The sequence below is a fragment of the Misgurnus anguillicaudatus genome, chromosome 13 (genome assembly GCF_027580225.2).
Source record: "Misgurnus anguillicaudatus chromosome 13, ASM2758022v2, whole genome shotgun sequence".
In the NCBI taxonomy this organism is placed as follows: Eukaryota; Metazoa; Chordata; class Actinopteri; order Cypriniformes; family Cobitidae; genus Misgurnus; species Misgurnus anguillicaudatus.
In genome coordinates, this window is record NC_073349.2 from 31,155,963 (window position 1) to 31,178,423 (window position 22,461).

Genomic DNA, 22,461 nt, shown 5'->3' on the forward strand with positions numbered 1-22,461 from the left:
ATAGGGAAAATATATTTAAATAATTTTGCATTCTATCACAGATTTGGTTGGGTAATTATGATGTATGTAATTCAGGCATTCATGTTTGAACCCCGCGCTCGCGTTTACTTTCAATTTCCATTTGCAATTGCGCGAAGCCACAAACTCTACAGGAAGCAAGCAGTACTGATTTTTCATTGACAATCTGGATCTGTTAAGCCTTAAAGTGATATAGATTGCATGTGCAGTGAAGATAATGGTGGCTACAGTATGTGACTGTGTGCAGAACTCGCTCTTAAAGCGACAGTAGCCCCTATTTTTTTGATTGGAAAAATGATCCAATCTGTAACTGGGAAAACATGTATGTTTGTATGAGTGTTGTGACCCATTAAACCACTAGGGCTGTTGTTTCCCATTAAAAATATCTGTCTAAAATCGATTCTAAATCGCAATGTTTCATGCACAGCTCTTTCATGTACTACGGCTCTGTGATCAGTAATTCCTTATGAATCTAAAATCACAGAGTTTTAGTCGTTTATAATGTGAATTTAAAAAAACAACACTCGTCAAACATAATCATTGAAAATACCTGAAACAATTTGAAGAACAGTGATATTTATATGCCTCTAGGCATTTCCTGGAATAGCGTTTGTAATGGTACTTCTTCTGTTGCACAAATGTAGTTTCTGCACAAGAGCGCCCTCTGGTTTTTGGATGTGGCAACATTTTACAGTAATTCATTTAAATTCATTCCTTGAGAAAACACATTTGCACGATTAATCATCACAGCCCAAAAAAACACTATTAAATGGTGAGTATATCCAGTGTGGAGATGAGCAGGAACAGTTGGCTTGCATGTAAATCCAGAGTTTTTTTTGCAAAAAAAAACAACGGCATCAAAAAACAACAACAAGAATAGCAGAGCAAACACTGTGATCAGTGGCCTTTAGGCTTTGTACTGGAAAAATTTGCTTGACGGTAAAAACTAATTGTGCTATCCCCTTAACGTTGAGTGGCATTTTCTTATCTGTGACTTCAGTTAATATTTCAGAATATGAAGTTGATAGAAATTTCATTTTAGTTAGATGCAAATATTTGTATTGATGATTGTAATTTGATTATTTTATATGTGTTATTTGTGTTTTGATAGATGTTTGTCTCAATATTTTACATTAAAAGTAATGTATTTTTTATTCAAGCTACTTGCATTCATTTCAGGCTACCAAAAACTGAGTGCCTACCAGGGATTTAGAAATTTTGCGAGCCCTGTCACCGTCTCTCGAAACGCATAGAGAAGCTACAGTAGCCGCCACCGGACATACACGTCATCGTCTGAGACGACGTAGTGACAAAACGCGCCATATAGATCAGTTTGTAGATAAAAACGGCTCATTCTATTGTAGGGGAGAACCGGGCCTGATTACATTTGCATTTCAAACTATGACGTCATTTTTAGCACGCAACCCTTAACTGAGCTGACAAATATTGCGTTATTTCGTCTTCGTTTCGCGCGTGTAGGTCCAGATAGCTGTTTTCGACCATGATAAGTAAATTCCTAAAATGGTCATTTTTACTTTTATAACGCGTTGTGTTTCTGGTTTCATGTGTTACAGTACTGATCTATCTAAAGGTTATTTAGTGCTCTAACACAACCTGAAGTTTGCCTTCTCAAAATTTTTCAAAATAAAAGTAAATGGGGTTCAAATGTCATTATTTAACACAAACAAAGAACAGGAAATATTAAAAAATAAAAAATCTGAACAATGAAATCTGATCAAAGTCAGTATTTAGTGTGATCTCTGTTGTCACTAAACACATCTTGAACTTTTAAAGGAATATTCCATTTTCTTAAAAGAAAAATCCAGATAATTTACTCACCACCATGTCATCCAAAATATTAATGTCTTTCTTTGTTCAGTCCAGAAGAAATTATGTTTTTTTTTGAGGAAAACATTGCAGGATTTTTCTCATTTTAATGGACTTTAATAGACACCAACAATTAACACTTAACTCAACACGTAACAGACGTAACAGACAACACGAAACTCAACAGAGTTTCAAAGGACTATAAACAATCCCAAACGAGGCATAAGGGTCTTATCTAGCAAAACGATTGTCATTTTTGACAGGAGGAATAACAAATATACACTTTCAAAGCACAACTTATTTTCTGTGACTTCAGTTAAAATTTCAGAATCTGAAGTTAATAGAAATTTCTATTTAGTTAGAAGCAAATATTTGTATTGATGATTGTAATTTGATTATTTTATGTGTGTTATTTGATAGATGTTTGTCTCAATATTTTACATTAAAAGTTATGTATTTTTTATTCAAGCTACTTGCATTCATTTCAGGCTACCAAAATCTGGTAGTGATGCGTCAGCATGACCCCACGCAATAAGTCATGACGTCAAGAGGTCACAGAGGACGAACGCGAAACTCCGCCCCAGTGTTTACAAGTGTGTTGAAAGAGGACCGTTCCGACGGTGTTGTATGTGGAATGATACTAATTAATGTCTTTGTGTCAGTTTATTGTTTACAATGGTCCGCAAATGTGCGTGTTATATATGTAACACATGACCTCCCTACGCCACTACGCATTTACGTTAGGTCGCGCTGGACCGGACCTAGATGAAAAGTTGTGCTTTAAAAGTGTATATTTGTTATTTTTCATGTCAAAAATGACAATCGTTTCGCTAGATAAGACCCTTGTGCCTCGTTTGGGATTGTTTGGAGTCCTTTGAAACTCCGTTAAGTGTTAATTGTTGGTGTCCACTAAAGTCCATCAAAATGAGAAAAATCCTGCAATGTTCTCCTCAAAAAACACAACTTCCTCCCGACCGAACAAAGAAAGACATCAACATTTTGGATGACATAGTGGTGAGTAAATTATTTGGATTTTTCTTTTAAGAAAATGGAATATTCCTTTAAGGAGACTGGAGTCATTCGATTAGGATTTAATTTTATTTAGATTTAAGAGATCCTGCAGGTTCCTGCTATTTTAATACTACATAGAAATGTCCTGTATTTTCTGGTTATATTGTAATAAAGATGCATAAAGAGATATAATTATATATGCTCTTTATATCATTGTAAAAACTTTATGATGCACTTCTCAAGATGAAATGCTTTATTGTCTTCCTCACTGTTCAAAATTGCTTTGGATGATAGCGTCTGCTCAATGTAAATCACTTTTTCTTATTATAAAAAAAGCAGTAATGAAGGTGGTAAAGCCCTTTGTGTGTTTAATGTGATCAGAAGTGTGCATTAATTCATCTCTGTGTGTTTGTTGTTCAGGCGCAGTATGAAGCGTAAGGCGAGCTTCACCTGTCCGTTCAATGGTAACTGTACGATCACCAAAGACAACCGGCGCCACTGTCAGGCCTGTCGTCTGAAGCGCTGTGTGGATATCGGCATGATGAAGGAATGTAAGTTACTGACACCAAGACTGACCTGTCAATCATCAGCATCATCATTACATAATGTGAAAACAACAACAACTCTGTACAAACATTATTTCATCATATATGTTATTTAATTTAAAAATTACACTGTTTTTTGTATTGAGTGGTAAGGCTGAGAACTACATTTAAAAAAATTAAATAAATATTTAACTTACAATTTTATAAAATCTACCACTCGTCGAACAACTTGATTTCACTGGAGCTTTATAATGTCAAAATCACAAGATTGATCTTTTAAAAATGGTGAGAGAAGCAACAATTTGATTCGTGTCTGTAGCACAGATGTGTTGGAAAAGTCTCATGCTGATGTTAAATAATGACATCTAAGTATTTTTCAGATCACTGACCATAACAATAATAATACTGATGCATGACATTAATTAAAATCTTTACATATACATTCTTAAAACACACACACTTATATAAACACACAGATCAATGGAGTGAAGTTACTGTTTCTCAAAGAGAGAGAGAGAGAGAGAGAGAGAGAGAGAGCGGCCAACAATGACGCTTTCTCTCCATGTAGTTGCACAATAATACGACCTAGATTTTCTTTTAGGTGTGTGTGTGTGTGTGTGTGTGTGTGTGTGTGTGTGTGTGTGTGTGTGTGTGTGTGTGTGTCAGATCAGTTAAAGAGCTTTATTGTGTGTCGGATGCGGCAGCTGAGGACAGTAGGTCAAAGTTCAGTTGTAACTTTGCATGAGCCAATCGGATGTTGAGGTTTTAGAGGTTTGTGATGTCATCAAGACATTCAAAACCATTGATAAAGTAGAATGTAATATTTATGATTTCTTGATATCTTTCACGCCGTCTCTGATTGGTACATGAGATAACAGGATTAAGTTGTTAGAATGGATCTCATTTATAATCCAATCCAGTTCAGTGTAAATTCCACTCATCATTTTACTACAATTGACAACAAAGCCCGCAATAATAATTCAACATTTTTCATACCAAACCTCCTTAAGATGAGATTCACCTGAGAAGCAAAAACGGCATAATATTAATAATAAAAATAAAAGACTTTATTGTTCATACCCTTTTCCCATTTCCATTAATATAAAATGCAGTGTTGGGGGTAACGCATTACAAGTAACGTGCATTATGTAATAATATTACTTTTCTGAAGTAACGAGTAAAGTAACGCATTACTTTATAAATGTACACATTCATATTTTAGTTATTTTTAAAAAAAGTAATGCAAGTTACTTTTTTTAAAGTAATGCAAGTTACTTTTCAGTTTAATTAATTAGATGTATAATTTTTGCGATGGAAAATGCCATTTCTGAATGCAGAACTTTTCAGTCATAAAAAACACCTGCAAAGTAAGAAAAAGTAATGCAAAAGTAATTTAAAAGTAACGTAAGCATTACTTTCCATGAAAAGTAACTAAGTAACGTAATGATTTACTTTTTTGGGGAGTAACTTAATATTGTAATGCATTACTTTTAAAAGTAATTTCCCTCAACACTGGTAAAATGTATTATTTAAAAATACTAGTAAATATATATTTTGTTAAATATATCTTTTAGATGTTGTTCTGGAAAACAAGAGAAGATTGAATTAGGGAGAAGATTTGCTTGCAGTGAACTGATTTAATGCACACATACTGATGACATACGGGTTAGATTGGCACAGGATGGGCACTGCTGCTCTGCCCACACTGCTGAAGCATTCATCATAACACAATAAATGTGAACAGATTTCAGTTGTGTGTATTTACTCTATCACCTGCTGGTCACTTGAATAACTGCCACAAGAGTCTGGTGACGTCTGCTCTGTGTTACTATCAATTATCAGCATCAGCGGTGTATTATTCAATCTCTTTACATATTAAAGCCCTCACAAAATATTTTTTTTTCTTTTAGTATAAATATGTTGGGCTTAAGAATACATAAAAACTGGTATGGTCCAAAACACTGACAAAAGTCTTATACAGAAGATATAAGCATTCAAAACTTACAGTTTGTCACATGAGCTAAAAAAAGTCTAGAATTTTTATGACATCGCACTACACTTCAACTTCTCATAAAATTTCCTGTCCAATCATATGCTGTTTAGATGCTGAAGTGTCCCACCCACTTTTGTTATTTTAACTCTTTCCCCCCAGCGTTCTTTAAGAAGTTGCCAGCGCCAGCATTTTTATGATTTTACAAAAGCTTAAAGGGAGAGTTCACCCAAAAAATGAAAATAATTTCATTAATGACTCACTCTCATGTCGTTCCAAACTTGTAAGACCTGTCAATGTCCAGAAAGGTAATAAAACATCATCAAAGTAGTCCATGTGACATCCGTGGGTCAGTTAGAATGTGTTGAAGCATCCAAAATACATTTTGGTCCAAAAAAAAAAAATACGACTTTATTTAGCAATGTCTTCTCTGTGTCTGTTGTGAAGCGCATGCACAAGACTAAAGTCACGTGACACGGCTGACGTGTTATCTGGTGCACCCCAGCTGTTTTTGTTTTTTTGTGCACCCAGTCTTCATTTACAGTCTGAGAGAGACGCACGCTGTAAGTTTAAAAAAAAATTAGCAAACATGTCTGAGGATAACACGTCATCCACGTCACTGCAGTCACGTGATTCTAGTCTCGCGTATGCACTTCACAACAGACGCGGAAGAAAAGACAATGCTGAATAAAGTCATATATTTTGTTATTTTTGGACCAAAATGTATTTTTGATGCTTCAACACATTCTAACTGACCCACTGATGTCACATGGACTACTTTGATGATGTTTTAATTACCTTTCTGGACATTGACAGTACACCGTACATAGATTTTCAATGAAGGGTGAACAAGCTCTCGGACTAAATCTAAAACACCTTAAACTGTGTTTCCAAATATGAACGGAGGTCTTAATAGTTTTGAACGACACTGGGGTGATTCATTAATGACATTGTTTTCATTTTTGGGTGAACAGTCCCTTTAATGCTTTCCAGAAATCTTTAAATATATAAACATACAATATATCAAATGAAAGAACAAGACCCTCTGTTTAAAAAATAAAATAAATTCATCCTACCTTAATAAGTTCTCTTTTTGGGTTTTTGCGAAGGACTTTTGATAGAGATCAGATTCAGAGCGATCATCAAAACATACATGGAGTTTGTACTGTTTGCCCTAAGGAAATACGTCCGTGTTTGGGTAAGAGTTGGGTAAGAGCGCCACCTGGTGGATAATAGCAGAAATACGGATTGCTGGAAAAACTCGTTATTGGCAGGAAAGAGTTGTCTCTTAATTGACGAGTTAACTTGTCAATGGCAGGGAAAGAGTTAAAAAAGAGGGAGTGTCTTCTCAATAGTTTAATGTTCAAGATTATAATCACTCCCAATCCTTTATTCACTAAAACCAGACTGTACCAAGTCAGCAAAAATGCATGATTTATATAACTGAATCATCGTTAAATATCTTTGTTTGTCTGTCAGTCATCCTAACAGATGAGGAAGTTCAGAGGAAGAAGGATCTCATCCTGAAGAGGAAGGAGGAGGAGGCGCAACGGGAGGCTCGAAAGCCTCGTCTGAACGAGGAGCAGATGCAGATCATAAACTCTCTGGTGGAGGCGCATCACAAGACTTACGACGACTCGTACTCTGATTTTGTGCGCTTTAGGGTGAGCGATGCTAAAAAACTTGATAGCGTGATCTGTGTTATCATTACTATGTGTTACACTCGTATTTATGAATCATTGGCTAAAAGAAACAAGTATTTGAAAAGAAAAAGAGTGACTGTCCTGTGGGAACTGTCTTCTACTGTTGTATGTAAAATCTAGTTGGTTTTCATAATAAGCAGCGTTAAGATTTGAGTGTTCATATCTGGCAGATTTTGTAAACTGTGGTGTTAATCCAGAAAGTCTTTAAAGGGCACCTATTATGCAAAATGTTTGGACATACATGCGTGTTGGCAGTGTGTGAACACAACCACCTACAATGGAAAATAATCCACTGCCTACTTCTTTTTTCCTCACAGTCTCATTAGAAATGCTGTTTTGATTCTCTTAGCAATGTGATGTCACACTGACAAAGCTCCGCCCACAGCCACTGACTGACTGGTTAACTTTACTCAAAAGCTTTTTTTGCTGCGCTAATCCTGCTAAATATGCTATTGTCTCAAATGGAATTCACAGGAATCAGATTTATTTTTAACAAAAGCGCTCACTGTCTGTTGGTAAGGGAGGGAGGAGCTGTAGCTCATTTGCATTTAAAGGGACAGACACAGCACGCTTTTGCGTGCTATAAGAAATGATCTATGAGGTATTTTGAGCTAAAACTTCACAGACACATTCTGAGCACACCTGAGACTTATATAACATCTTGTAAAAATGGGAATAATATGGGTCCTTTAATAAAAAGAGCTATTTGTTTGTTATGTCAGAGGTGTTTAATGGTGTGTATGGTTGTGTTTAGCCTCCGGTTAGAGAAGGTCCTGTCACCCGCAGTGCCAGTCGTGCTGCATCTCTTCACTCGCTGTCAGATGCTTCATCAGATTCATTCAACCATTCACCAGGTAACACACACGTGCATCAACACATACACTACATGAACATGCAAACACAAATTCTGGTCATGCTCTATATGTTTGTAAGCAAACTTCATTGAGCTGAGGCATGAAGATGCAAATTTACGACCAATTTACATTTTTTCTTTTTGTATTTTACCAATGGTTGTGAAGGGTCGTCTGTGTTGTTTTATGATGGTTTTACTGGTCTCTCTCTCTCTGCAGAGTCTGTTGACACGAAGCTAAATTTCAGCAGTCTTCTGATGATGTATCAGGAGAACGGTGGAAGTCCAGACTCTGGTGAGGACGACCCCACCCGTCTGTCCATGTTGCCTCACCTGGCTGATCTGGTGAGCTACAGCATTCAGAAAGTCATTGGATTCGCCAAGATGATCCCTGGATTCAGGTGACGCTCCTCATCTCCTCATTTCCTCTCTGACAAAATCACATGTACCTCATTAGATCGTTCCAGTATTAAATCCATGACCTTTGCGCTGCCAGCACACAACGCTCTACCAATTAAGCTACAGGAGCACATCGTGAGCCAATAACATGTATACAATAATGACTTTTCTGGGAGCTTTAAAATAGGATGTTTGTCGTCTAGGAAACCGCAAGATGGTTTAGTACGTCGTGTTCCTCATGCGTGTGTGTTTGTGTGTCTCAGGGACCTGACGGCAGAAGATCAGATCGCTCTTCTGAAGTCCAGTGCTATTGAGATCATCATGTTGAGATCCAATCAGTCCTTCAGTCTGGAGGATATGAGCTGGAGCTGTGGAGGACCGGACTTTAAATACTGCATCAATGATGTCACCAAAGGTAACATACAGGAGTCTTTTGGAGAAGATGACTAACTGTGCGTTCACACCAGACGCAAATAAATCACTCTATTCACGTGTAGTTGGACGCTTGAACATTTGAGGGAACTCACGTCATTCATGTGTGAAATTGCGCATCATTCGCACGTGAAATTGCGCGTCATTCGCACGTGAAATTGCGCCTCATTCGCACGTGAAATTGCGCGTCATTTGCGCGTGAAATTGCACATCATTTGCGCGTGAAATTGCGTGTCATTCTCGCGTGAAATCCCAGCTTTAAATAGCTCAAATTGAATAAAGAGCGTTTTTTAAAACTTAGCAGATTGTCAAAACTCCTCACTCACTTTATTCCAAGCGAGATAATTTTTATTCATGTTTCTATAAAACTACGAAGATGTGTCGTACAGCTCCAGGTGTCCACATACAGCGACGATGATTTTGTCCTCCATTGTTGTTTCATATTTCTGCCTCCACTCCCTACGTCGTAAACACGTCACTACTGGTTAACGCGGTGCGAATATTCACCAATGGTTTAGATTCAGCGTTACGCATCATTCGTGCAAATAGCACTGCAGGATGTCTATTGTGTCTTAAAGGGACAGTAAGTAGGGTTTTAAGTGTTTTATTAATCAATTAATCGTTTGTGTCTCATGACCTCTGCCAGTGATCTGACTTTTCTTTGTAAGCTTAGAATTTCTTCTCTTTATTTACATTGAACGGGTAAGTCCAAGGAGGCTTCCATGTTGTTCTGCCATATAAACTATAATAGCAGAGAGGGACAAAAAGAACTAGCCTACCAACACGTTTTCATTCAGAGCACATGAACCAGCCGAAACGGACAAGGAGATCAGTGATTACATAACGGCTACCGTAGTTGCAACAAGCATTTGGAAAAGCGAGGTGCTAGAGAGAACTATTCATTTGAATGCAAAATACAACTTGACCACTAGATGGGGGTAAATCCTCCTTATTGTCCCTTTAACATGTAAATCGCTCGTGCTTAATGCTTAATTCGCGTCTGGTGTGAACGCACCAATAAACTTAGTGTTGAACCCAATTTCCCCCATAAAATGCAACTGCAGTTAAACCAATGAAAGAGATCATAAAAATGTGTGTTTGTGTAGCGGGTCACACTGTAGAGCTGTTGGAGCCGCTGGTGAAGTTTCAAGTGGGTCTGAAGAAACTCAATCTTCATGAAGAAGAACATGTGCTCCTCATGGCCATCTGCCTCCTCTCACCAGGTCTGTGGTTTTCATATTATTATTTGTTGTTACTCAAGACATGGTGAAGCTTTAATGCTTTAAAAGTAAGAACTGACGAATATTTGACTTTGTCCTGTAGATCGTCCGGGCGTTCAGGACCACGCACGGATTGAAAGTCTGCAGGATCGGCTGTGCGACGTTCTTCAGGCTTACATCCGGATCAATCACCCCGGCGGCCGTCTCCTGTACGCAAAGATGATCCAGAAACTGGCGGACCTGCGCAGTCTGAACGAGGAGCACTCGAAGCAGTACCGCTCGCTCTCCTTTCAGCCTGAACACAGCATGCAGCTCACACCTCTGGTGCTGGAGGTGTTCGGGAGCGAGGTGTCCTAGCATGCGGGAGCCCCCCGGAAAGCTCCGGAAACGACCGCGCACACGCTCGGCACGATAGAGAAGTTTAGTGGAGTGTCGTGATTCATGCTGCGGGGGGCTGTAGGTGTGTGTGTGTGTGTGTGTATGTGTGTACAGTGAGGGTGATGCACAGTTCTGGAATTTGTTATGGAATTCCTGTCTAAGCTAAAGGGAATTTTGAAAGGAATGTATTAATAATGTATGAATATAACAATACATATATAAACTAATATTTATATTTAAGAGAGAGTCAGTTTGTATTAAATAGGCAGGTGATAGGATTAGCAGGTGCGTGTGTGTGTGTGTGCGCGTGTCTGTGTTTGTTTGTGTGCGTGTGTGTGCGCGTGCGTGTGTGTGTGTGTGTGTGTGTGTGCGTGCATGCATTAGTGATCGACCAATATCTGCTTTTTATGACAATGATGATAATGACATCAGCAGGAAAGCCAGTGGTGGATAAAATGATGATTTTATTCATTAAACGATTTATTAGCATACGGGATGTGCACAGAAATTCTCAAATGGCCCGAGTACTTATTTTTACTAAAAACATTTGAAACATTTACTGAAACACTTACACTACCAGTCGAAAATGTTGGACGTCGTTTCCATAAAATTAATTATCTTTAAAAGCTTTTAAATGCTTAAAAAATACTCTGGTAAACAAATAAAATGCTAAACACTTTACAATAAGGTTGTATTAGTAAACATTAGTAAATGCATTAGCTAACATGAACAAACAATAAACAATATTGTTTTTCAGCATGTTTTAATTCTTGTTAATGTCAATGCGTATTAGTTCATATGCATTGACATTTCAACCAATGATTTTATGAATGCATTAGTAAATGTCGAAATTAACATGCTAATTATTGTTCAATGTTAGTTCATGTTAACTAATGCATTAAATAATTGTTAACAAATGCAACCTTATTGTAAACTGTTACCAATAAATCTATAAATATATTTAGAGAAGTAGGTGTTTAAATGAAGTAAAGCACCTGAGATCTTCTTCAATACCGTTTAAAATCATCTCAAATGTTCAAACTATCATTGGAAATGTCTAAGAATGTATTTTTTATACTTGAAAACCTTTTTGACAGTAATTTATTAATTTGTGACAAGAGTACGCAGCAAACGTTGACACCTAGTGGCCGTTGTTTGTAAAACCACTAAAAGTGTGACACAAACCTTACTTTTTTGTGATAATTTTATGTATAAAATATATAGATTATTGCATTGTTTTTATTTATTAAAATAAATGTAAACTTCTATAACAAATCTTTTATTTAATATTTTCAATTCCAGTTAAGGGATTTAAAAGATGACCTGAAGGTGCATAGATGTGATCTATAACTTCAAAGACATTCATCTAAAAGATATTTTATTTTACTACATATTTCTATGATTTTATTTCTATGATTTTAAAATGGGATAATAATCAAAATAACTGTGTCCAAACTTTTCGCTGGTAGTGCATGTTGATCTAAAATATGCATTATTATCATCATTATTATTTAAACAGATTAAATACCACTACAGTTTATCCATTAAATGTTTATTGGTCATTAGATTTATTGCTCCATCACTTGAATGCATGCTTGTATTTCATGAGTAAACTTGTTTTTGAGACACACACACACACACAGAAACACATTCATACGAGAACAGGACCGCCTGACCTATTGATGTGATCTTTATATAGCCTAGATCAGATCCCAGATGACCACAAGAGAGCAAAACACAGACCCTCAGATTTAATATTCGCAACAAAGCCACACGGCCGCTTCAGTCCCAGATAATCTCTTTAATATCTTATTTCACATCTCCGTGTGTTTATGAATCCACTATGTGATGTTATAATGTGCTTCGTAAACAGATAACGCCTATAAATTGTCAATAACCCCTCAAAGTATAACGTAGATCACTTTTTGGGTTTTGTCTGTTGTGACGGCCACATGAATCGAGCATCAAGCAGCACAAACTCATGAGACAATGTACGTAAAGATGATCTGGATGTAAATGTCATCAGTCGAATGGTTTTGGTAACCGATGTGTTACCTACTCATTCCAGCCGGATCACCGCTGCTCTCTTGTGGTCATAAGCTGTAAATACCACTCGTATCGTTTCTGTAAATATGTCTAATAAACCGAATAGGCTAACACTAAGTCAGTTAATCAGTTTAAAACGAGCTTGGGAGATATATGCAAATTTTTGTGTCTTTTCATAAGCTTTGTATCTTTAACGCTTTTGGGTGCGAATTTATTTTAACGATTCTCGTTGCTTTAGTTTTGTACGGATTTCGAGACATCAAACTGGACTTTTTTTTGTTGTTGTTTTTCTGCAAAGACATCTCAACTCAACCAGGTTGCTGCTGAGCTGCTTCTGCGATCTTCTCGAACCTCAGACGGACAAAAAAATTAACCGCTGCTTTCAAACGCTGCTTCAAACCAGCCGACCACACACACACAGACACGCACGTACAGTTTCAGGTGACGGTCCGCACACAGGACCCATCCGAGCTTTAACATTACTGCAGGTGAAGCCGAATGTGGGCTGCTAACAGATACGGCGCTCGGCTGTCATTGTGAACGTAGGATCATTCAGGAAAGTTGACTCGATCGGATGTTTCGAATGTCTGGAGAACGTCTGGATGTTGGATATTTACAATGGACTTATTGTTAATCTACTGGACAAACGCAGGACTGTCTCATGCACGATGGATTGGTTCACAAATATCATGTATATACCAGTTACGATAAGCTTCTGTACAATAGTTTTAAAGCTAAGGAACATTGCCCTACTGTCAGAAGATAATCAGGTTCATATCGCTCAATGTCTGTCGTTTTAACTCAAATGAAAATCCCCTTCACCCCCCACCTCTGCCCCTGTAACCAGCGTAAAACAGTCGACACACAAGCTCAGTCGCTCACAACCGATCAACAAGGGAATACGATGCACGATGGATTCGCCTCACTGTGGGTTCAACAGATACACATGCATTTCTTCTCTTGGCTTTTTGAGGCGTCCGAAGGACACGTTTGGAAATCCGGCGGTTCTTCTTTTTTTTTTATTTAAGGGGAAAGTCGTTTTCAACGTACAGGACTTCTCCAGGCTGTCTATGCACTTTGGATGGGTTGATGTGAGTCGCAGTGAAAGCCGATGGTCTGGCCGAGGAATCATTCAGATGATGGAGTTTCTTCTCCTCTGTGCCATTTCTGTGTTGGATGTTAACAGACCAAAGCTTCAGCTGTAGTGAATTGAGGTGTGTTGAGTGTTTGGTTCTGGTGCTACATGGCTAGACTGAAGAAATCCCAAAACACCATGAATTGAATTGCATTGGGAAATTTTAAGATGAGCAAATTTTCAGCCTTATTTCACAAGAATTCGTACGTATCGGCTTGGCTAATTTGTATGAATTCGTACAAAGTAAATCGCACAAAAACATAATTATCCTAAAATAACATAAAATTTAATAATAAAAATGTGGTCGTACGAATTAGCCATCTCGTAAAATACGTACGAATTACCATAAAATAGCATTGAGATTTAACGTTTACATGAATGCATTTGGCAGACACTTTTATGTTAAGTGACTTAGTGTGTTTTCACACCCTTTGTTACGATTTAGGGGTTAAATTGTTACAATGTTGCAATTTCTTCTTGGTTCAAAGTGTTCGACTATATGCGGCAATATGCTATTTGTAGGACATCAAAGTATCACAAAAGTGATTTGAAGACTCCGTATGATTTCTTGAATTGCTTTCGTGGTAATTTAATGTCATCCGCCTGCTGGTTCTTGCATGATGTCAAACACATCTAATATTTTCATTTATTAAAACCAGTCACGTGCGGGTAAACTCTTCCACTGTTTATTTTGCGCATGATTTAAAGCTTTGTCGGGACAATATTCTTAACGTGTCTATTGCGAAGAAGAGCGATTATGTGACATTTTAATATGAAAAGGCGCTTTGGGTTTTAGGCTCAAAAGAATTCGTCACCAAATAGATATCCAGGGTTCCCACGGGTCCTTGAAATCCTTGAAAGTTTGTGAATCTGGGAAATAAATTCAAGGGAAGTTTTTGAAAATATACATACATAGATAGAATACAGGTCATTTAAAGTGCTTGAATCTATTTTATGCAAAAAATCCATATTATTCTCTGTGTAGTGTAGGATAATATCATAAAAATTCTAGACTTTTTAAGCACACGTGCTAAACTGTTGGCTTTAAATGCTTATATCTTCTGTATGTGAATGTTGATTTATACCAAAATGCTTTTTTGCATAATTGTGTTTGACACATGAAAACATCTCGCGTTACGTACGTAACTGTTGCTCCCTGAGAAGGGAACGAGACGCTGCGTCTCTCTTGCCATACTTCCTGCATCCCTGTAACGCCGTCTTTGGCAATATTTCAGATAGCGATATATTTCCTGACTCCCGCGTCACCCTGTCTTTGTTGTTAAGTCTCATCATTGGTTGAATTTGATATACACATTCAGACGCACTTACCCCTGAAGGTGACCACAAAGTGTCACTGCAGTAATGCAGCGCGAGTTCCCTCGAAAGGGAACTGTAACAATATATCTTTAAAGGTAACACGATGTAACCTTGCTCTCACTTCAAATGTCCCCACATGTAGTCCTTGAATTTGAGGGTATTGGACCTGGAAAGTCCTTGAAAGGTCCTTGAATTTGAAGTTAACTAAGGTGTGGAAACCCTCTGGCTATCAGATCTCTTCATAATTAAAAAAAGTTTTTTTACTGATAACAAATAATAACACAAGCGGTGTAGTTCTTTAGAAAGAGTCGATATAATAGTCAGCAAGCAAACACAAGACGCATGCTGCGCACTTGTAGCGATATAATAATTTTACAGGTGTGTATTTATGATGCAGTCTGGTTTGTTCATATGTTGCTTTCTCACCAGAATAAAAAGGCTACAGATTTCAATCGTGTTGATTGTTTTGGTGTGGACCCAAGCGATTGCCGTGTTCACATGTGTTTAAACGAACCGAACCAAGGAAGAAAATGCAACCCGTTCTGAAACAAACGCTCGGGTGTGAAAACACAAAATGCATTCAAGCTATACAATTTTATCAGTCGTGTGTTCCCTTTATGCTGCTAACACAATAATTGAGCTACGGGAACACTACAGGAAATTACAAAATATGAAAAAGTCTTTGAGGCGCCGGTGTATTTCTTGAGTCTAGCTGGGTTGTGGGTGAAGCGTTGAGTTCACTCTTAAAAATAAAGGTCCTATAGGAAGAAAATAACTAATTTTGGTTTTCTAAAAAAAAAAACTTCTTTTGGCCAACAACAATTTTAATGTTTTTTTGAAGCTTTATTTTTAAGAGCGTGTCTGTTGATTGTTTAAGGAAAACACAAACCACCAGGTGCCGTTGTTAACCAAAATGAACTACCTCTCTCTCTCTCTTTCTCTCTCTCGTTCACACATGTAATCATTACTCCATTTCATGTTTGTCTATTTTTTGTAAAGAAACACTAAATCCTTCGGTTATTTATTCATCGCCGACTCAAATGCTGGACTGTTTACCTCAGACCCGTATAAGCCTTCAGTTAAAACAGTGCTGTACTGCTTGTCGCCAAAATCCTAATATATCGCTCTCATACCAACAATATTGATGCTTTTTGCCAGTTGGCCAGCGAAGTACACGCACGTCTCCGAGATGCATGTTAAAGAGCGCTGTGTTTTTGTACAATCTGTCGAATATCGTCTCTACGCATGGAGATCTTGGGTGTGCCGTCTGGGCCGCTAGTCTTTGCGATAATTCGTTCGTATGCAGAATGTCAAAGCGTTGACAGCTAAGCTAGCTAATCCCAAAGTATGTACACAATTATAAGCTAGCAATGTTAGGTACATTTAGAAGCACTGTCTACATCACTATCATATATATATATGCTGTCATTTATTAATGAAGTACATGTGTTTAATACATTAAAACAAGACCATTACAGATGTTTGCTTTCTATAATTCTTAGTGTCTTTAGTTTGTGCATCTTTCTGTCTCTTTCTCAGTGTTATGTAAAGATAATCTACGGTCAGATCTCTGATTTGTAACATCCCCAACCTTCAGCATTAAAGGATCTCACCGCTCTCCCGTCAGTCACTGTGTGCAATATCGACACACAAAAATGTTTTATTTTAAAGCAGTGGGGTTTTAATCATCATAGGGTCTCAATATGACCAATATTAAAATATAAGTTTAACAGTTTGGGATTTTTCACGTCCCTCTATCTCTAGACTCAACACGCATGATGATCTCATCAATGAAACCCTTTTTGTCATCTCGACCTCCTGTTTTGGACTGCTGACTGCTCGCACATACATAAAGATTCACCATGCACCAGCATTTACTTTACAGACAGCATTACTCTAAGTCATTGTATTTAGTTAACTGCTAAACTATTGAAACAGACCTCCGTGTGCCTCCACCCCAAAGCCTTAGTTTGGGATCACGTCAGGGTTACAGCATTACGGTTAAAGACGTTCAGATTACTTGTTCAGATTTGAATCCAGACTAGATCAGAGAGAAAGATCAAACAAACAAAGAAAAGATCTGAATGAGCTCTGAACGGTTTCTCCGTGAACACACTCGTCTCAAACAGATCATGGGAAGTTTTTCAATCGGGTGCCTTCATTTCTCTGTTTACCAGCCCTGATGAACTAAATATGCAGTTTTGTTTTACCGAGGTGACATTGTGTTTGAAGAAATGCAGTATTGAGACGTAATAGCAGTTGAATCACAAATGAATTATGTTTCAGGAGTCTGTGAAGATGTTTTAGGGATTTTTATCCCCGTTGATGGTTCTCGTCTGTTTGAGACGGTTTTATCATTACTGCAAGTTTGCTCACATTCAGGTTACTCAGGAACCATGTGACGCTCCACACCAGGAGATCTGAAACCTTTACAAGAACTAAAGAGTATTATTGAAATCCTTATTGATCAGCTTCTTATATGAGTTTAAACAAACAGATCTCTCAAGTGATGGATTTCAGATGTTCAGATCTCATGATACCCATTTCACGCCCTCACCTATGAAAATCAAAGCGCTGATGTAAAGTTTCATTGCTCTGTGTAGTTGTTCACGCAGGGCAGGAGGTCCTGCTGTTTTTCCCCTTTTATTTGTGTTGATGTCTCTTCTCTTCTTGAATGTCCATTACACATTTATTTTCTGCTTTCTGTGTAGTAAATGAGATGTTTAAAAAACACCAATAAACAGCTGTACATACTGACGCATAACCTTTGACTCTCATTCAGACTGAAACATAATAACTTCAAGACTAAAGGTTTAAACTCTGATAGATCATTTGTTACCCTGGACCACAAGGGTTTATTTGTAGAAAAAAATGCATTGCATGCCATGGGTCAAAATTTATGTTTTTTTTATGCTAAAAATCAGGTTAAGTAAAGATCATGTTACATGAAGATATTTTGTAAATTTCCTACTATAAATATATTAAAACTTTATTTTTGTGAATGGATGCAGTTGCTAAGGACTTTATTTGGACAACTTTAAAGGTGATTTTCACAATATTTAGATTTTTTTGCACCCAGATTCCAATTTTTTTAAAAGTTGTATCTCGGACAAATATTGTCTTATCTTAACAAACCATACATTAATGGTAAACTGATTTGAACCTTTTAGTTTTTCTAGATGACTATTTATAGGTATTTCTTTAAAGGGACACTTTGCACAATGATATTACACAGTCCAAAATAGGCCCCAGCTATTGAAAGGGACTATTTTCGGGCACTACGTAATATCATTGCGCCTCCTGCACCCATGGTAAGTCTTTAATTATTACGTCAGAATGAGACGTATTAAGTTCCTAGCCATATCTGCCTAGAAAATCACAACTTTTAATTAAAAAAAATAATTTTTTAAGGAAGGAAAAATATTGAAACTCTTTGGTTATTTTTTAGCGCGATGCTAATGGTCTAATCAGATTCAATGAATTATGCTAAGCTATGCTAAAAGTGGTAGCGCCAGACCTGGAGATCTGCTGAATGGATTCTAAAACGGTAAAAATCAAATGTTTAACTCTAGGGGAGCTGGAAAATGAGCACATTTTCAAAAAAAGTGGAGTGTCCCTTTAATTAAAACACTAATTTTTGTTTCATTCTGTCAACTACTAACAACATTTCTGTCAAATTCTTAATGCAAAGATTTCTATTTGCATTTATTTACTGAAAATTGAAATGGGGATGGTCAAAATAACAAAAAAAAGTGTTTTCCGATCTTCTGAGCCGAGAAAACTCAGTAAGTTCAAATTTATTTCTCAACAACAAAATACTAATGTTTTTTGAAAACAACCCTGATTTTTCACATCTTTCATGGGTCTTGTCATGCTGTCAGTCTTTTACATTTGCTGTTGGGTGACTTTGTGACTCCCAAGGTTTGTTTTTGTTGAAATTCAGACACTGGACAAAAATGGTCACAATACATCTAGAAATTATGATAAAATTAAAAACTGGACTAGTCTCTGAAATTATAAGCACCTGATGATTTTGACATTCTTTTGTCCATCTAAGTTTATTTGCCACTCGGTAATCAACAGATTTTCTATCCCCCAGCACTGTCACTCACAACCAGAAGTTAAGACTAAACTAATTCACCTTGGTGACCATATAATCATATTTACATATTTTTATTAGCCATTTCACATAATGGACAAAAACAAATATTTGCAGAAACTATAGGCCTGTATTTATAATATAATGAATGAAATTTGCTTTACTTGGAAGAAGTTCCATTATACAGTAGATACCCCCCCATCCGAAAGCAAAATCCAATCCCACATGGCCCCGTGTGAAAATTATTTTAGCCCTAAACCTAATAACTGGTTGGGTCGCCCTCAGCAGCAACAACTACAATCAAGCATTTGTGATAACTTGCAGTGAGTCTGTTACAGCGCTGTGGAGGAAATCTAGCCAACTCAACAATGTAAAAAATTTTCATTTAAAATAAATTTTAAATATTAACAAGTCTTTATCTTTACAGAATAAAACTAAACAATAACAGCCTCATGCAAAGCATTCTGGGAACCAGAAATCATCATCAACCTTTTTCTGTTTTTTGCTTCAGATTTTGTTCCCAGAATGTTTTGCTTGATGCTGTTTTTTTAGTTTTACTATATAAAGACAAATACTTGTAAATGTTTAATGTTCATTTAACTTTGAACTAAATGTTGCCAGTAAAAAACATAAATTTAAATAACAGCTGCAATTTCTACTGAATTTTTTTACAGTGAACTTTGCAGAATTGTTGTAATTCAGCCACATTGAAGGGTTTTCGAGGATGAACTTTTAATGTCATGCCACAGAAAACTCCAAAGTCTTAATTTTTTTTTTTTTTTCAGCCATTCAGAGGTGGACTTGCTGGTGTGTTTTGGATCATTGTCCTGCTGCAGAACTCAAGTTCGCTTTAGCTTGAGGTCATGAACAGATTGCCGGACATCTGTTTCTTTATCACACCAAATCTGTCTAATCCCTCAGGTCATTCAGAAATAGTGGTTTGTTGGCAGAATTCATCAATAGTCTGCTATCTCTATTCTCTACTATCATAAGATAATCATAAATATTCTTCATATAACAGATGCTACTATGAAGTGTCAAGATATTATTTGATATAACTTTAATTGTGTTCAGCTGAAAGAGGAAAGTCATTTTTACCTAGGATGACTTGAGTAAAATATAAGAAAGGGTTTTCTGGTTAAACATTAGGGAAACATACATACCTGAATAAATCAAAAATCACCTTCATCTCTCTGTTCATCTGCATCTTAATTTCACATTCATCCCACAGTCCAGCAGATTCACTTTTGTCTGAAGCTCTGTAGATGATCAGTGAAGCACATCACATCCATCTGATCTCTCGTGATGAACATCTGAACACAAAAACATCACCAATATAACATTTAAACAAAAACATTTCAATAGGATAAACGACATATCAATAAAACAAAACCTTCATGACTAAAGAAATAACTCAGTCTAAAAACATTTAAATCACATCAAGAAAAGTAAGCAAGAATAAACTTTATTCACCAGAGAGATCAAACAAACAAAACTGTCAGCTTCTCTTCTGCTGCTTCTACATTTTTGATGGTTTGCAAATCAACCTAATTGATGAAATGCTGCCACCTACTGGATTGATGGCAGACTGTTGTGTTAACTCATCTGTAAACGCTGGTGAATAATATGATTTTCTTTTTTTGAGTTTGGTGTTGCACAAAGCACCCCGTTTACCATAGTAGCCAACCCTGCTGAAAAAAAAAACAATAAAACCATTACAGGAAAATCTAATGGTTTCCATTAAAATACCAAGGAACCATTAGCTTTTCCCATTAAAACCATTATGGGCCATATTCCATTAGAACCAATAAAATTCAAAATAAAACCAATAGAATTTCTGTGATGGTGTCTATTGACACCACGAAATTGCCAATAATTATGGTAACGAAATTTTAACTAAACAAAAATGAATAAGCTAAATGGTAAATTTTACGATGTAACTAGCAGTTATATTTACTATGAAAACATTTAAACCATCGAGTTAGACATGCACCTGCAGATTTCACCTGAATTCTCGGTAAATCTCTGTGATCTACTTTCATTTGACTGAGTTTTAACTGATGTGTAAAACTCTGTAAACGGTTTCTCCTTTAAACGAATAAATACAGTGTTGTATATTTCTCTGTTGCTCTCATATGATAACTGTGGTAAATCATAGTGATGAGTGTGTAACTATGGTAAATGACTGTTGTCAAGCAGCAGCTGCGTCACGCTCCAGGGGGCGTATTACAGAAAAGTCCTAACTTTAAAATCTTATCTTAACTGTTTGGTAACCATGGTAATTTCAGTTAGGACCTTATTTAAGACAAAAGCTATTACAGAATTATGTTCCTAAATGCATTATCTAATCTTAACTGCAGATAGGAAAGTGGTATTACAGAAGCATCCTAACTTGACAAAACATCCTAAAAACGGTCTTAACTTTAGGGTAACCTCACAGGTGTCCTAACTTAAAACTTTAATGAGAGCCAGCTGAAATAATCACATTATGATAGAGCTGCGGGAGAATGACATTACATTTTTAACCAAGTGGAGGATGAAAAACATCAATGTTTGTTTTTGGATTACTCTTTGAATGTTTTTTTACCTTCACACATTCACATAATCACAATGTTTCTCACTAGTGGAGCGATCTTTCAATTTCTGTCATCCCTCATTATTAAAAAACAGTTATCTTATCCGTGAACACTTGATGGGATTATAGTGAATACAGTACACACTTGACTCAGCATCTATTTCTTGTCATGTCTCTATCAAATGTTGAAATGTACAATAGTATCCTAGCACTTAGGAAGAATAATTTTTTTTTATTTTTGTAATTCACATTTGCTAAATGTTTAAATTGAATGGTAACTGATAGATGATGTGCTAAAACACTAATACAAAAAACACAGACTATGATTACTATGAATTTAATAAAATGTATTTTTCTGGCCCATTGAAATTAAAAGGACAATTCTTTTGTTTACTGTAGCAGCAGCTCACACATTGCTGGTTGCTTGATAACAGACCTGACAGTTGATAGCCGAACATGATTAAGTGATTTGGGATATCCTAACTAGAGATGAGATAAGATTTGGTCAGATAAGATGAGAATCCTAAATCAATTTAAGATTTGCTTCTGTAATATGAATTTGTGAAAAATCTTAACTTAACACATCATATCTTAAGTTAAGACCTAAGATAGAAAGTTTCTGTAATATGCCCCCAGTTCAGCAGGTGGCGCAAACGCATCGCGTCTTAAATAAAACAACAGATGAAGAAAAGAGAAGCTCACGACATTAAAATTTACAGGATATATTGCAAAGAAGATTTGAAAAAAATAAGATAATTGGGTTATTAAAAAGGATTTAAGAAACTGTAGTTTGACCTCTTGATCCAAACTCCACACCAGATGGTGGCGGTAATGCTCCAAAAACTGATTGCCAACCGCCTTTCAAAAACACAAGAAGAAGAAACGCACACAGTCGAGCAGCAGTAAGTGTTGTGTT

General features: G+C 36.6%; 1 protein-coding gene across 3 annotated transcripts in view; it reads left to right on the plus strand.

Moving 5' to 3' along the window:
• Window positions 1-17,635, plus strand: part of LOC129431165 (vitamin D3 receptor A) — a 68,014-nt gene extending 50,379 nt beyond the window's left edge. For 2 of the 3 annotated variants that reach the window (XM_073875597.1, XM_073875598.1), the window contains 7 exons: window positions 3,277-3,407; window positions 6,871-7,055; window positions 7,849-7,948; window positions 8,165-8,345; window positions 8,607-8,758; window positions 9,882-9,998; window positions 10,099-17,635. In XM_073875597.1, the coding sequence (XP_073731698.1) occupies window positions 3,277-3,407; window positions 6,871-7,055; window positions 7,849-7,948; window positions 8,165-8,345; window positions 8,607-8,758; window positions 9,882-9,998; window positions 10,099-10,352 (1,120 nt within the window). In that variant the 3' untranslated portion in view covers window positions 10,353-17,635. The remainder of the gene's footprint in view (window positions 1-3,276; window positions 3,408-6,870; window positions 7,056-7,848; window positions 7,949-8,164; window positions 8,346-8,606; window positions 8,759-9,881; window positions 9,999-10,098) is intronic. The other variant, XR_012373003.1, reaches the window with a different exon arrangement.
• Window positions 17,636-22,461: the final 4,826 nt, after the last annotated feature.